At 43.6% G+C, this 13,446-nt stretch overlaps 1 protein-coding gene across 5 annotated transcripts in view; it reads right to left on the bottom strand.

The window, feature by feature from the left end:
- The window catches only part of LOC119184305 (tyrosine-protein phosphatase non-receptor type 11), a 167,877-nt gene that overhangs the window by 62,147 nt on the left and 92,284 nt on the right, over nucleotides 1-13,446 (bottom strand). For 3 of the 5 annotated variants that reach the window (XM_075888727.1, XM_037433922.2, XM_075888724.1), the window contains exons 10-11: nucleotides 11,545-11,714; nucleotides 6,579-6,646 (exon numbers count right to left, since the gene is read on the bottom strand). In XM_075888727.1, coding sequence (XP_075744842.1) covers nucleotides 6,579-6,646; nucleotides 11,545-11,714 — 238 coding nt within the window. The remainder of the gene's footprint in view (nucleotides 1-6,578; nucleotides 6,647-11,544; nucleotides 11,715-13,446) is intronic. The other 2 variants (XM_037433923.2, XM_075888725.1) reach the window with 1 other exon arrangement.

Genomic DNA, 13,446 nt, shown 5'->3' with positions numbered 1-13,446 from the left:
TTATTACTCTAAATTTTCAAAATTGGCTCATATTCATTGCACTTATATAGCACATGCATATTGCAATTGCGACAAACATGCCTAGTCTGCACTTTAGCTCGCTTTAGCTTGACTATGTAGGAATGGCCAACTGTGCTTGTTGGTTAAGCCTATTTGAAGTTTAAGGCGCGAATACGACACGGACAAAGATAAAATACACACACACGAAGCGCTCCACGTGTGTGCATCTTATTTTTGTCCTTGTCGTACTCGCGCCTTCAACTTCAAATTAGCTTCACCGCTTGCACAGTAGGGAAAGAGCCAGCACTGAAGAGCATTATGAGTCTCTCACTTCGTTTGTTCGTGGTTTAATACAGTAAAACTTTATTTTCCAAGCAGTTTCAAAAAACGAAACCATATCAACTCCTGCCAAATTACTCTTTCAGAAATTGGGAGATTTGCACAACAGGAAGGGGGGGGGGGGGGGTTGCGTTGACTTATTAGGGGCAAATTTCCTAAAGCCATGGGTCTGTCTAGCCCTTGTGTCTCATTTTGATACGAGACCACCCAGTTCTATAGCTCACTCAGCAGGTGCGGACCGATGGACAGACGAATAAACAGACAGATGGACGAAAGAATCACGGTTTACCCATAAAACCCTCTAAAGCTTCGCCCCACTCATCATCATTCACTCTGTGGTTATGCAGTAACTTATTTGCCCTTCTTTCTTTTTTGCACCAAAAGAAAAACATCCCCCCCCCCCCCAAAAAAACGAAAGGGGGGGGGGGGGGGGGCTCAGTAAACAGCGACGTTGCGCCGTCTTATACCAGCATAGCGTGGCTGAACACCCTAGAAACGAGTTTCCCAACATCAGTAAAAGGTGCGAGTCTCAGGGGGGGAGGTGGGGTGAACATACTTTAAAAATTTTGCATAGTCCCCCACAACTAGCAAGATATATTTCCGTCAAAAGAACCTGTGTATGTCTTCCTGAGACACACGTGAATGAACGCAGTCAGCTGCGTTTATTCACGTGTGCAGTGAATGAGTGCAGTCAGCTGTCGGGAAAGCACGAGTCGAAGCTTAGCTTAAGGCCAACTGAAAACATTATGCCAAAGCATAGCCAAAGTGGCCAGATCGACAGGAACAACGTTACTAAATTGTTTGAATAGGAACGCCAAATTTATTTTATCTATGTTTTTTTTACATCTTTATCGCCTCTACCACTGTGTTAGTCTTGTGCCCTCGGCTGTAATCGCGTCACCGCAACCACCTGTTTCCCACGCGGCAGCTGCGAAAAACGGTAGTTCCATTTTAAATCCGCATGCGCTCGCTGCGCACGTGGCTTTAAAACAATGCCGTTTTTTGCTATGATTGCATCTGCCGCAACTTCGTTCGCAGCATTTGTGGAAAGCAGCGTTACAAACTGCTCGAGCGTTGAACGCGCGTGCATTGTCGGACTTCTGTCAGTTACATCGTAATCACACATGATTGCGTCAAGAGCGACTGCAGTTTCATCAACAGCAATCGTGGCAAATGATAACCGCAGCTCTGACAGTGCGTGCACTGACCACGCACGTCCTTTTTGAAGCTTCGAGCACGCTGCTTTCAGCCTTCCTTCCACGGTTTCGGCACTAAAGTTCATACTACCCACTGCGATGAGAAAAAAAAAAAAAAAAAGCTTGAAACATCCAGAATTTGGCCCAATGCACGTTTAGATGAATGCCTCCTAAATTCATTTACAATAAAATGCGATGGTTTCGCAAAAAAAAACTTGGATCGATTGGGCTACAATTTTTTTCAATGAGGCCAGATCACGCACAGAAATTTTAATATCCGGGAGATTCTGCTGGCAATTGTACAAACGTAAGAACTGGTTGAAATGCGAGAGACGAGAAAAAATTCCAGCTCTTTCAAGGGCCTTAAAAATGCATTTTTCAAATTTAAAGGTTTCAAGGACCTATACATACCCCAAAAACAGAAATAAAAAGTGCACAAATAAAAACAAAACACGTTCCTTGGGTGAAATTTAACTGCCCAGCCTGACATGTTGTGCGAGAGCACAGAATCGAATCCGATGTACAGTGCAGGTACGTAGGCTGTTAATAAACCAAACGTACTATAAGCGTACATAAGCGAGACAGTCAAGACCTAAACCACAGTAATTGACGTGGAAAATTGCGTAGCTGCAACAGCAAAAGCGCGGCATTGCAAAGTTGAGAGATGCCACACAACAGGTGCAACAGGACAACAAAGCCATACGTTACTCTGGTTTTGAGGAAAAACCTGTCAAAGAAGCAGCAAGAGTGCAGGTACATGAATGCTTTGAAGCATGGAAAAGGAGAAAAAAAAGTGATGATACATATTTAAACAACAGTGGATGCTTCAGTGCATTGTGACGAATGTATGATGTTTTCTTGTTCAACAGTAATGATGATGATTTGTAGGGTTTAGCGTTCCAAAACCACCATACGATTATGAGAGACGCCGTAGTGGAGAGCTCCGGAAATTTTGACCACCTGGGGTTCTTTAACGTGCACCCAAATCTGAGCACACAGGCCTACAACATTTCCACCTCCATCGGAAATGCAGCCGCCACAGCCGGGATTCGATCCTGCGACCTGCGGGTCAGCAGCCGAGTACCTTAGCCACTAGACCACTGTGACGGGGCTCTTGTTTAACATTAACAGTACGAGACTGTCAAAGTAAACGTGCTTTTAAAGCTTCTGCGAAATACACTTCGCATTTGTATGTGCAAGTTACACAAAATAAAGCGCTCAGGTATGCTTGCTTTTACATGAATAGAGATGTCACGGAAAACGCTGTGGACGTTGTTTTGATGCCAAGCTCACAGCAGGCCTATCTTCCAGTGCCTCGGGGTGCCAGTGGCACACGCAGATAATATACAGGAAAGCAAGTTCAAAACATCAGTTTTAAGTGCACATACACAATTTACAGCAAGCCACTATTCAAGTACCAACTAGCCTTAGTTATAATCTCCATGGTATGGTGAAATAGTTGCAACAAAACCGCGCGCGAGGGAGGCATCTTGGAGCTCACAGCAACGCGGCCGCATCTGGATGAATTCTCCCTTTTTCTCCGGTGCGCCAGTGCTGACACCTATCCTTCTAGCCACCATAATGGCGCGATGGATTCAAGGATACGAAAAAAACAAAACAAAAAAAAATGGCCTCGATGGTGACCGAGTCTGCAGTTACCGGTAAAAAGTAAAAAAAATTGGATAGTGATCGCTATAAACGTCTGAACATTTTAATACAGTGACTCTATGGGGAACCTGAGGGTGCTAAAGATGAGTCCGGAAAATCAGGCATGTCCGAAATTTTGGGCGTCTCAGTAAACGCGCATTGCCATTTAGTGCACGATCACGCCGCGTTCTCAGCTGGTACAAATGATCAAGGGTTCACTGCTTTTCTAGATGTCAATTCACAGTTACTCATGTTAGTGCCACCACGTTTGTGGTGAAACCCCAACGATAACAGCGATTAGACAAGCACTACCAAGCCCCCCGAATGAATTCAATTACAACATTTTAAGATCGAACATGTAACTCGAACTACACTGGAAATGTAACCCCCAGTTGCTCGGTTGACAATAATAATCGGCTAGATTTGGCAGTTTATGCTCCCGATTGACAATTATCATAGAAATAGCCATTTATGTGCAGCCTGGTGAAGCACTTCCATTCCTGATCTCCATAAAACAGCGCAAAAACAAGGAGCAGAAAGCCACACACTGAGAGCGCTCTTCGCGCTGTTTTACGAAAATGATAGAAGCTTTCGCTATCCACAAAATGGGTGTCAGTACGCCATCATTAAGTTGGGCGTAAGTGCACATTATCTCTCAAAATGCACTTATATTATATTGTAAGTGCACATTATTTCTCAAAAGAAGGAAGACCGCATGTCAGAAAGGCACTACTTACTTTTGCAAATTTTATCACGATAAAAAAAAAAGGCTCTTATCCTCTTCGCTTAGACTGTGGTGTTTCGTGCATGCAAAGAAGGCTTGTCTATTTATTGCCTTCGCGCAATAGAGATACAGTATAATAAAGATCACTATCTTAGATAAATAAGGTCTCTCCATTCAGCTTCTGGAAGAGGGTGGACCAGGTAACACCATTACCATTTCTTGTGTGTATTTGATGGATAAATAATTTCATTTGAAATTAGGCAAATAGGAAACCCAGGCCTGGGGCTCCCTAGAAGGCCACTTAAAGCCGTTGACCCTGTGCGGCCTCGACAATTTGCTGGATAACCTGAAGCAGATCTGACAAACAGAGCACCACGGCCGACCATCACACTTGAAGATCTTAATACAGTAAAGCCTCATTATTTGAACTCGGTTATTTCAAAATCCTGCGTATTTCGAAACACTTTGGCGGTCCTTTACTAGTATTTCAATGTAAATCTAAGCGGATAATTTGAAGCGGCGGTCATTACCAGTCCGGTTAATTCGAAACTTTGGGTGCCATGTGCCGATTCCTGATCCCAATTTTGCCGCAAATCTCCAGAAACGACGGCCCTTAAGAGCTACAAAACAATGAAACGTAGTGATACAAATACGTGGCAGTTGTAGCACTTCAGCTTTGCTACTTCCAGCTAAAAAAAAAAAAAAAAAAGAACCGTGGGGTCAACGAAATGTGTGTCTGTGGAAAACAAAACGTGCTTCACTACAACACAGCAATGACGCGCGGGCAGCATATTGCACGATTCTCGCAACGTCGATCAGCGTATCATGACCTACTCATTCTTTTTTAGTTTGTAAAGACATTAACAAGAGACAGTTTGGCGGTATTCAGGATGTATGCGAATCTTCAATTGCTGGTTGTTTGAGCAATGTGCGCACTTGCACTGCAGCCTGGGTTCTTGCTTACAACACCCGCTTCGAAAACTAAATTTGAAAGGTTCAATGATTATGTTTTCCGGCCAAAACACATCGCGAATCTAACTGCACAGGCCATTATTAAATTCTTCATTTCGCCAGAAAAAATGGGCAAATGGTAGCATGATGACGTGCTGAGGCAGCGAGGAGCAAATGACATGCTGCCCGCGTGTCACTTCTGTGTTGCAGTGAAGGCACCTTATTTTTCACAAGTGCACATTTTAGCTTATCACAGCAGTTTTTTTTGTTTCTTTTTTTTTCAGTGGCAGCAGCGAGCCCTGCCATTCCTTCGTGTTTGTGACGAAATCAAGACTAGGTATTGCTAGAAAACATAACCGTGAAGCTGCAAGCTAGCTGGCAAAGCAAATGACCAGCCCTGATTAGTTCGAATGATTTCAAGTTCCTTGCGTTCCACTTTTTGTATGTTCTGTTAATTTGAAAACCCACTTAGATTTCTTACAAGCCCAGTGACTTCGAATTAACGGCCCTAGCAGATATGCATGTATTACTTGTCGTGACTGATCTTCTGGTGAAGGGGCTTATACAGCACCAGTTACATCCAGGCATTCAGGAGCGTCACTCGGAAAAGCAGTCCTGACAAGCGAAATGACGATGGTAGACCCAGCCTGTGCGCCAAGCTAACCAAACGACGTCTTCTTCCCCACCTGAGTGGAACCCTCTGCCTGGATAGCAGTCATCTTCACTACATAACGAAATTTTCGGCCTGAGATAGCCTGCAAAATCAATTCCCGCAAACATGTGTACATCATGTACGAAATCTCAACAGTTATTAATGCTTAGAAGGCAATTTATATGATGTTCCAAATTCGCAAGCACAACTCAGTGCTATACACCATACTTTACAACAGAGACAACATCTGAGGTGACTTGGAAAGTGACCCCAGTTTCTGAGATGTCGCCACTGTGGCCAAACTTTGAGCTAGCACTTTGGCCACGCATGTGCCGAAAGCAATGGCTATGGTGAAGTCGTTGCTACTATAGGGAGACAATAAAGACAATGATGGCAATGACATTGTGCAGCGCACATAGCAATAAAAGAACATGAACCATTTCACATGCTAGAGTTGTACGCAACAACTTGTTCTTGGAGCTCCCGAGACGAAGCTGTTAGTAATGAACAGACTGTAATTAACAATGTGTCATGCACTGCAGCAGGCCATGTGCCGTGTTATGATTATTGGGCAACTAGCAAAATACTGTGGCAGAAAAACGACAAACAAAATGCCGAGGCACTAGCCATTCATTTTCATTTCTATTTGTTTCCAAATCCAGTCATTTAAATGCCTCGAAACATGCAGTGAATAAGAGTAGGAGGCCATTTGCATACTTTTTTAGTTGTGGCTGCTTCAACCAACCTGACCCAGGTTTTGGATTTATGTCCCTTCAGTCCACGCGATTATAGCAGCTTTCCTCCATTGTTCCACTGTGTTGGGCTTTGGACAGTGCGCAAACAGCTCGAAAAAGGCCTTGAGGCAGGAGAGAGCTTCAAACATGTGCATATTTAATCGGTTCAGCCCCGCATTCAGATATCACAATGAAGATCATGTTTGCATAGCTAACTTCTAGTTGAAAGATGCACTAATTGCTGCTGGCCCCACTGCATGCCAAAAGAACGGCCGCCGAAGCATCTACTAGGCCAGACAAATGGCAGCACTAAACCACAAACTGATCCATCTCACCTTGCTTCTTGATGAGGTCGACAATCATGTCAATGACGATGAATGTGCCAGTACGGCCAATCCCAGCACTGAAACAAATCATACATACCACTACTGAATGAAGGAAAGACGTGTAAATTTATGCTCATTTTCTTTGTCAGACGTGACAATAATAACGTGAACTAACAGACAATGATGCCAAGGAAAGTATGCGAGTTGTTATTAAGAGGGCAAGTCAGAAATTACCGACAATCTTGTCATAACTTTTCTCATACTGTTGTGAAAGTTTGACCTTATTTCTTCTATTTTTATTCCTTCTCTTGCTGATATATCCTGGCTACACCATTAGACGATTGCAAAAAAGAGGAGTGATTCGTTTCCTCTGGTCGGATGGTGTCAAAGGTTCAGGCATTCATTATCCTCGCAATGCAGTAGTGCATGTAAAACTGCGTTTTTGATGTTCGAGAATTTGCAACCAACGCAAGAAGTTATGTATTCGCCTTGAACACCGAGGTTTGTGGCTGCACACAGTTTATCACTGTATTGAAACCATCAACAAGATAACATTTAAGTAAATGGAACACCCTCCCTACTGCCCAGACCTACCTCCATGTGACTTTCGCTTGTTTGGGCCACTCAGGGATACTTTGCGCGATAGCTAAAATTTACCATATTTACTCGCATAATGATTGCACCCCTAAATTTTGCGAACAAATCCTTCTTTTATTTTCCCCCGTAATGATTGCACCCAAAACTTGTCGCAGCTATACGACGTGTGCCAAGTGTAGCTGATGATCATCGTATTTACAATTTGTGGAATGTTACGTAAATAACTCTTCAAGACTCACAAAGTGAACTGCATGCACCAAATGGATTCTTAATTTACATCCATCGTTGACGGAAACATGCCACATTAGAATTGCAGTGGAGCAAAATAACCCACCACATGTCCAGGGCAGTTCAACACGCCCTTCTCTGCTTCTGTCCTTCAAAAGTGGACACGGCTACGCTATTGCTGCTAACTTACCGATTAAAGTGAAATAATTCGACGAATGAAACTGTAGTTACGCACATGGCACACTCACAACCTCCATGACTCATGAGAAAGAATCGCCAGGCCTGTGCAGAGCACACAGCACAGTTACAGTGAAAGCAGGAATGTTGCTGATTCGACTGGGCCAACTAACACATGCAGGGTACCTGCTAAGCCATAAAGCACCATAATTTTCATTATTAAACATGGAGAATAACAAAACAACTAGAGCAAAAGCCGAGTACCAGGCAGCATGCAGCGGAATAACATAGACAGATCAGAAGATGGCAGCATGGATAAGAGAACAGACAGGAGTTGCAGATCACGGAAAAAAAAAAGTGGACCTGGGCTGATCACGTAATGTGTAGATCAGACAACTGGTAAGAGCAACAGAATGGTTACCAAGAGATAGAAAATGCAATCGGGGTAGGCAGCGAGTTGGATGAAGTGATGAAATTGGGAAGTTCACATGGATAAAATGTATTTGGCTCGCACAGAATATGGTAAACTAGAGATCATTGGGAGAGGCCTTCATCCTGCAGTGGACAGGCTGAGAATAATAATGTGATGCTGAAAAAGTCATTTTTTGCCAACTTTGCAAGTATTTTCTTAATAAGTGTTCCTTTAGATAGGTTGAAAACATTTTTAGGAACTGGTAAAAGAGCTAACAAAGTTTGGCGACTGAAATACTGCTGCTGTATTCACGAAAATTATCGTATAAACCGGAATATAAGTCGAGATATCTTATATAAAACGAGCTAAAGTCGCCTTTCGTCTTATATAGCGATGTCTAGCCGACAGTGCACCGCTGTCTGGCAACATGTGGCTTGCATGTGCATGAGAAGCTGGACACGGCCATATTTGCATTCAAATCCAACAGTAGGTTGTTTTTTTGTCTCTCTTGTCTGTTTTTTTGTGTTCGTGATTTGCCTCCAATCTAAGTGTTCGCTCCGCTTGACATTGTGTTTCATTTTTAGTGGTCTTTTTTTTTGTTTACTAAATAGAAGTAGCAATATGAAAAGGCAATACTCAGCTGCATTTAAACTAGAGATTGTTGAACTAGAAAAGCGAATGGGAATATGGCTGCTCAGCGCCGCTTTGGTGTATCAGAAAAAAGCGTGCGCTATTGGAGGGTGTAGAAAGGGAAGCTGCAGATGTGCAATCCTCGGAAAATGTCATTTCCTGGGCGAAGTGCGGTTCATCCGCAGCTGGAGGATACGCTAGGGAACTTTGTGTGGGAAGTTCATGCGTGCTCGCTGCCAGTGACCATGGATACCATTCGCAAGAAGGCTGCGGAACTCGCTCGAGAAGCTGGGCTCATGAGAGAAGAGTTTCGTGCACCAAACTCTTGGGTGCGTCGATTCATAAAATGCAAAGGATTTTCTTTCCGGTGGCGCACATCCATCTGTCAGAAGTTTTCAGTCGAGTTCGAGGACAAGCTTACAAACTTCCAGGGCTTCGTGAACCGGCTTCGGGAGCAGAATAACTACATGATGGGGCAGATTGACAATGCCGATGAGACCCCTGTGTAGTTTGACATGCCTTCATCGACCATGATCATGCAGCATGGTGCCAAGGATATGAAGCTGTTGTCTACTAGCAACGAGCACTCACATTTCACCGTCATGCTGGCATGCATGGCAGATGGTAGAAAGCTTCCGCCCTTCATCATTTTCAAACGTAAGACAATGCCAAAGGAAGTGTTCCTGCCCGGTGTTGTCGTTCGCCTCAACAAAAAAGGAAACATAGACGAGGCCATGATGCTCTTATGAATACAAGTAGGCTGGAACCGTCAGCCAGGTGCAATTTTGCGTCTTTGCAGCATGCTGGTGTTAGATGCGCTTCGTGGTCACTTAACCGACGCTGTGAAGCGTGCACTAGCTGATGGAAAAATGGACCTCGCCGTGATACCACCTGGTATGACGTCCATTCTCCAACCGATCGACGTTGTGCTAAACAAGCCGTTCAAGGACCGAGTGCGGCTGGAGTACCAAAAGTGGATGTCCGCCGACAACCCAAAGACACCGACGGATCGCCTACAGAGGCCTCCGCTTGCGACTGTTTGTGGCTGGGTGCTCTCCACCTGACGTTTTTTGCCATATTCCATGGTGGAAAATGCTTTTAAGAAATGTTCCATCAGCAACTGACTGTATGGCAAAGAAGACAACGCACTGTGGGAGGCAGCCAGCGAAAAACTCTCGCTTTCAGAAGACAGTGGTGCTTCGTCTGACGAATAGGAACAGTTGCGATGGTGGTTGAGGGGAGTTCCGACGATCGGGGTGCGGTGCGCCCAATTCGCAAATAAATGTCGTTTGGCTATTTTGGGTTGCTTTCTTTTTTTCTTTTTTCATTTTGGTAACCTGAACTTGGGGGGTCGACCTGTATTCCCACTCGACCTATAGTCCGGTTTATACGGTATCTAAATATGCTTGTTTTTTTGCTACTTTGCTAAGAGTATTTAAGCCGGAACATTTATTTATTTATTTATTATACCCTCACGGTTTTCACATTACAGAGGGGAGGAGAGTCGCAAGTAATATCATACATAAATGTATGATATTACTTGCGATGTTGCATGAAAGAAAAATCATAATAGAATGCTTCCAAACACAATGTGCCATTGCACCCAGTATCATGGTTAAACATGCATAATTTATTTCCCTGTAACTATTTCCTCTTTGCCGGAATATTCAAAGGGTGGCCTCGTAACTACCAAACTATTTTGAATGAAAACATTATACTAAAGTCACTCTCATACAGTAATCTTGCAGCTTAATTAAAAAACATATAATCACCAGTGCTTGAATTTTGGACTGAGACATTTTACTTGGAATGACCCAGGTGGCTTTCAAAATTTGGTGAAAATACACAGCATTGAGGTAACAGGGACACATCAATCATTTCAATCCACATCGAAAGGCTAATCATGTGCCCGAATGCAGCTTGCAAAACGCCCAATCTGAAAGGCGTGACTCTGAATTGGCCATCTGATGATATGAAGGCATTTTCACAGTGCATTCCATGCATGCTAATATGCCAGTATGCTGAATAAAAATAAACTAATCAACAATATTTAAATCCATGAAGGCATTCAAGGGTTCCATTTTGTGTGGCAGGGGATACGTTGCATTCCTTTACGCTGTGCAGACCCAGAATGATTACCTGTATATGGGGCTTGCTTTATCAGCTGACAACAGATGTCTGTCCAAGAGGGTGGTATTTGAAATCAAATATTCCCTCGTAAAGACAAGTACAGTCAATGGACTATCTTTGAAATGCACATTGGCGATAGTTGCAATTTCCTTTCTCTGAGAAAAGCTTCGCATCAGGTCAACATTGCCTGGTTTTGCGCTGGTAGTCACCTGGGTGAGTTTTGCCTTACATGTGATCAGCGCAATTCCACTTGAACAACGAAAGCAAAGTGCTTGAAAACCTTTATAAAAAAAATGCTCTGTCAGCTTACGCGCACATACATGTAGTATAGCACACAGGCAATACAACTGACTTAAGGTGGAATGTATTGTTGAGAGGTGGAACATCACAATTTTGCAACAGGCCACAAGAGAGGAGTTTGTTTATTAATTCCATAAAACAATTAAATGCTTTCTATAACTTAGAAATGCAGTAGACTCTCAGTAAACGGAAATCTGTTCAGCAGAACTGCCGCTTAAACGGAACAAATACTTCTGACAAGATTGGTTTCGTTCTTGCATAGCGCATCGCTGTTCATCCCTCAGTAAACGAAACTGCTGTTAAACGGGACACATTTTACTGGTTCTGTTTAATGAGAGTCTACTGTATTAGCCCTAACCATGTTTTAAATAGTCCCGAATCGGTGAAATATTTGCTGTACCCCTAAAGTCTTGATTGGACAGTAGAAGTGAGCAAAACAAAGTTTAAGGACATATGTTGGTAACCAAGCTTGAAAAAAGTGAGAAAAGCACTTAACCACACCTGCAGTGCACCACAATAGGTCCGGCATCAGGCATGGATTCTTGCCGCTGGTTCACATCGTGCAGAAAGTTGAGGACACAGCCAGGATCAGATGGCACTCCGTGGTCAGGCCAGGCCGTGAAGTGGTAGTGGAAGACACTCCTCGTCTCACACTGGGAGTGATGTGCATCCTATGTGGTCATCCCTTCACTAGCCCCATTTCTGTGTGGCATCCACTGCACTTTCATATTTTCTCTCATCTTTCAGATCCTTAAGGCGGCGGTCTCACTCCGGCGGCACGAACACATCGTTTTTGTCACTTTTCCAACTGACGTGGCGGCTGTTCTTCTTGTCTTATATAGTTGGTTTATGTGTCATTGAAAAGCTTAATTTTTGTACATTTTAAACATATCTATTAAAAATAAGTAAACATTTAGAATTTGCGTAGGGAGAGCTAAGAATAAGCGCTAGTTACATGGTTTGGTCTGACTGTGTGTCAGCAGTGACCATTTTCTGAAAAATCTGCTGCAGTTACAGCACTGTTCTTTGCGCAGAACATTTAAGACATATTTATCTATTTCCTCAACGTAGCAAATTATTCTAGCGCTATTACTGTATTGCTGATTAGCTTTTGAAAAGAGCCAAATTTAGTAAATGTCGATGCGGACTATCCATTTTCCGGGTGTATATAGAGGATGGCATTTTCCGTTTGAGTGCTCAATTTTATTTATGTACGCCCACTCGCTTTTTAATTATATTGATCTAAACTGGGCAATATTCTCATTAGATAGACCTACCGTGGCCCATTTTTGCGGAGAACTACTGAAGTTCGTTAGCTGAATTTGCACGTGGATAAACTAGAACCCCTGATCTATTTCCTCAACGTAGCGTTTTTCAATAAAGCAAGCAGAAATGCGAAACAAAGCTCGCAAATTGCCTCAATTTATCGTGCCGTAAACATCAACAAAATCGTTGTTATCTTGAAATAGCGATGAAATCTAAGCATGCATAGCCTAAAATATAACAGTTACGGTCTCCTGGTATACTTATGCACACGAATCGCACACAAGAACTGCGGGAATATCGAGAAATCTACATTATTCTTATCACTACAACGAAAATCTTTCCCTAGCGCCACCTAAACAGAAATAAGGAAAGCGCTGAAATTGAAGGTTCCCTGTCTCCCCGAATGCGGCGTGCGAAAACATTTTGCCTTAGGAGGAAACGTCTTTTCTAACTTCAAACCATGCACCGTCATCTGTAAGCCTTCCTCCCCTCAGAGTCTCATAAGGCTGCGCGGTACCGCGGGAGAGCGTGAAAACAGGTGGGCAGTATCCTCCGAGAGGATGGGGTGAGCGCCTTCACGGGAAAAGAAAGGCTGAATTCTTGGAAAGTCCCTCTTTTATGTGTGCACGTCTTTGTCGCCCTCCTCACCCCGCACGGACTATAGCGAAAAGCGAGGGCTGTGCGACGACAGTCAGAAGAAAGCAGAAAAACGAACGACAAACGCGAGCGATACGAGCGAACTGAGCAGACGTGCGTGGGCAAGGTATTTGTGAATATCTTTTTTTTTTTTACCGTGAAATATACGGAGCTTCAGACTTGCTGCGCTTGTTGGTATGAACCCATCACAACAAACAGCACAAACACGAAACGAGGCACACCTACAGGAATGAGATGAAGTCTGTTTTGTACTTTCTGCGTGTTTATTTCATTTATTTACGCTGGGGAAAACTATGGTGCGGCAGGAGTTGAGGACACGTGTTCGCTTTCCACCTTTATATACGACAAGCGCACATTTCCATAGCGCTGAAAGGCGCGAACACCAATGTTCTGGAGTACCCCATGACGGCGTTCCTCATAATCACTGCAAACTTGCTCTAAGGGGACGCGGGCGCTTGCAAACTCTTCTCTCGGAGTCGC

The sequence above is a fragment of the Rhipicephalus microplus genome, chromosome 3 (assembly GCF_043290135.1).
Source record: "Rhipicephalus microplus isolate Deutch F79 chromosome 3, USDA_Rmic, whole genome shotgun sequence".
Classification (NCBI taxonomy): domain Eukaryota; kingdom Metazoa; phylum Arthropoda; class Arachnida; order Ixodida; family Ixodidae; genus Rhipicephalus; species Rhipicephalus microplus.
Note: the sequence above shows the minus strand (reverse complement) of the source record. Positions and strands in the feature narration are given on the sequence as shown.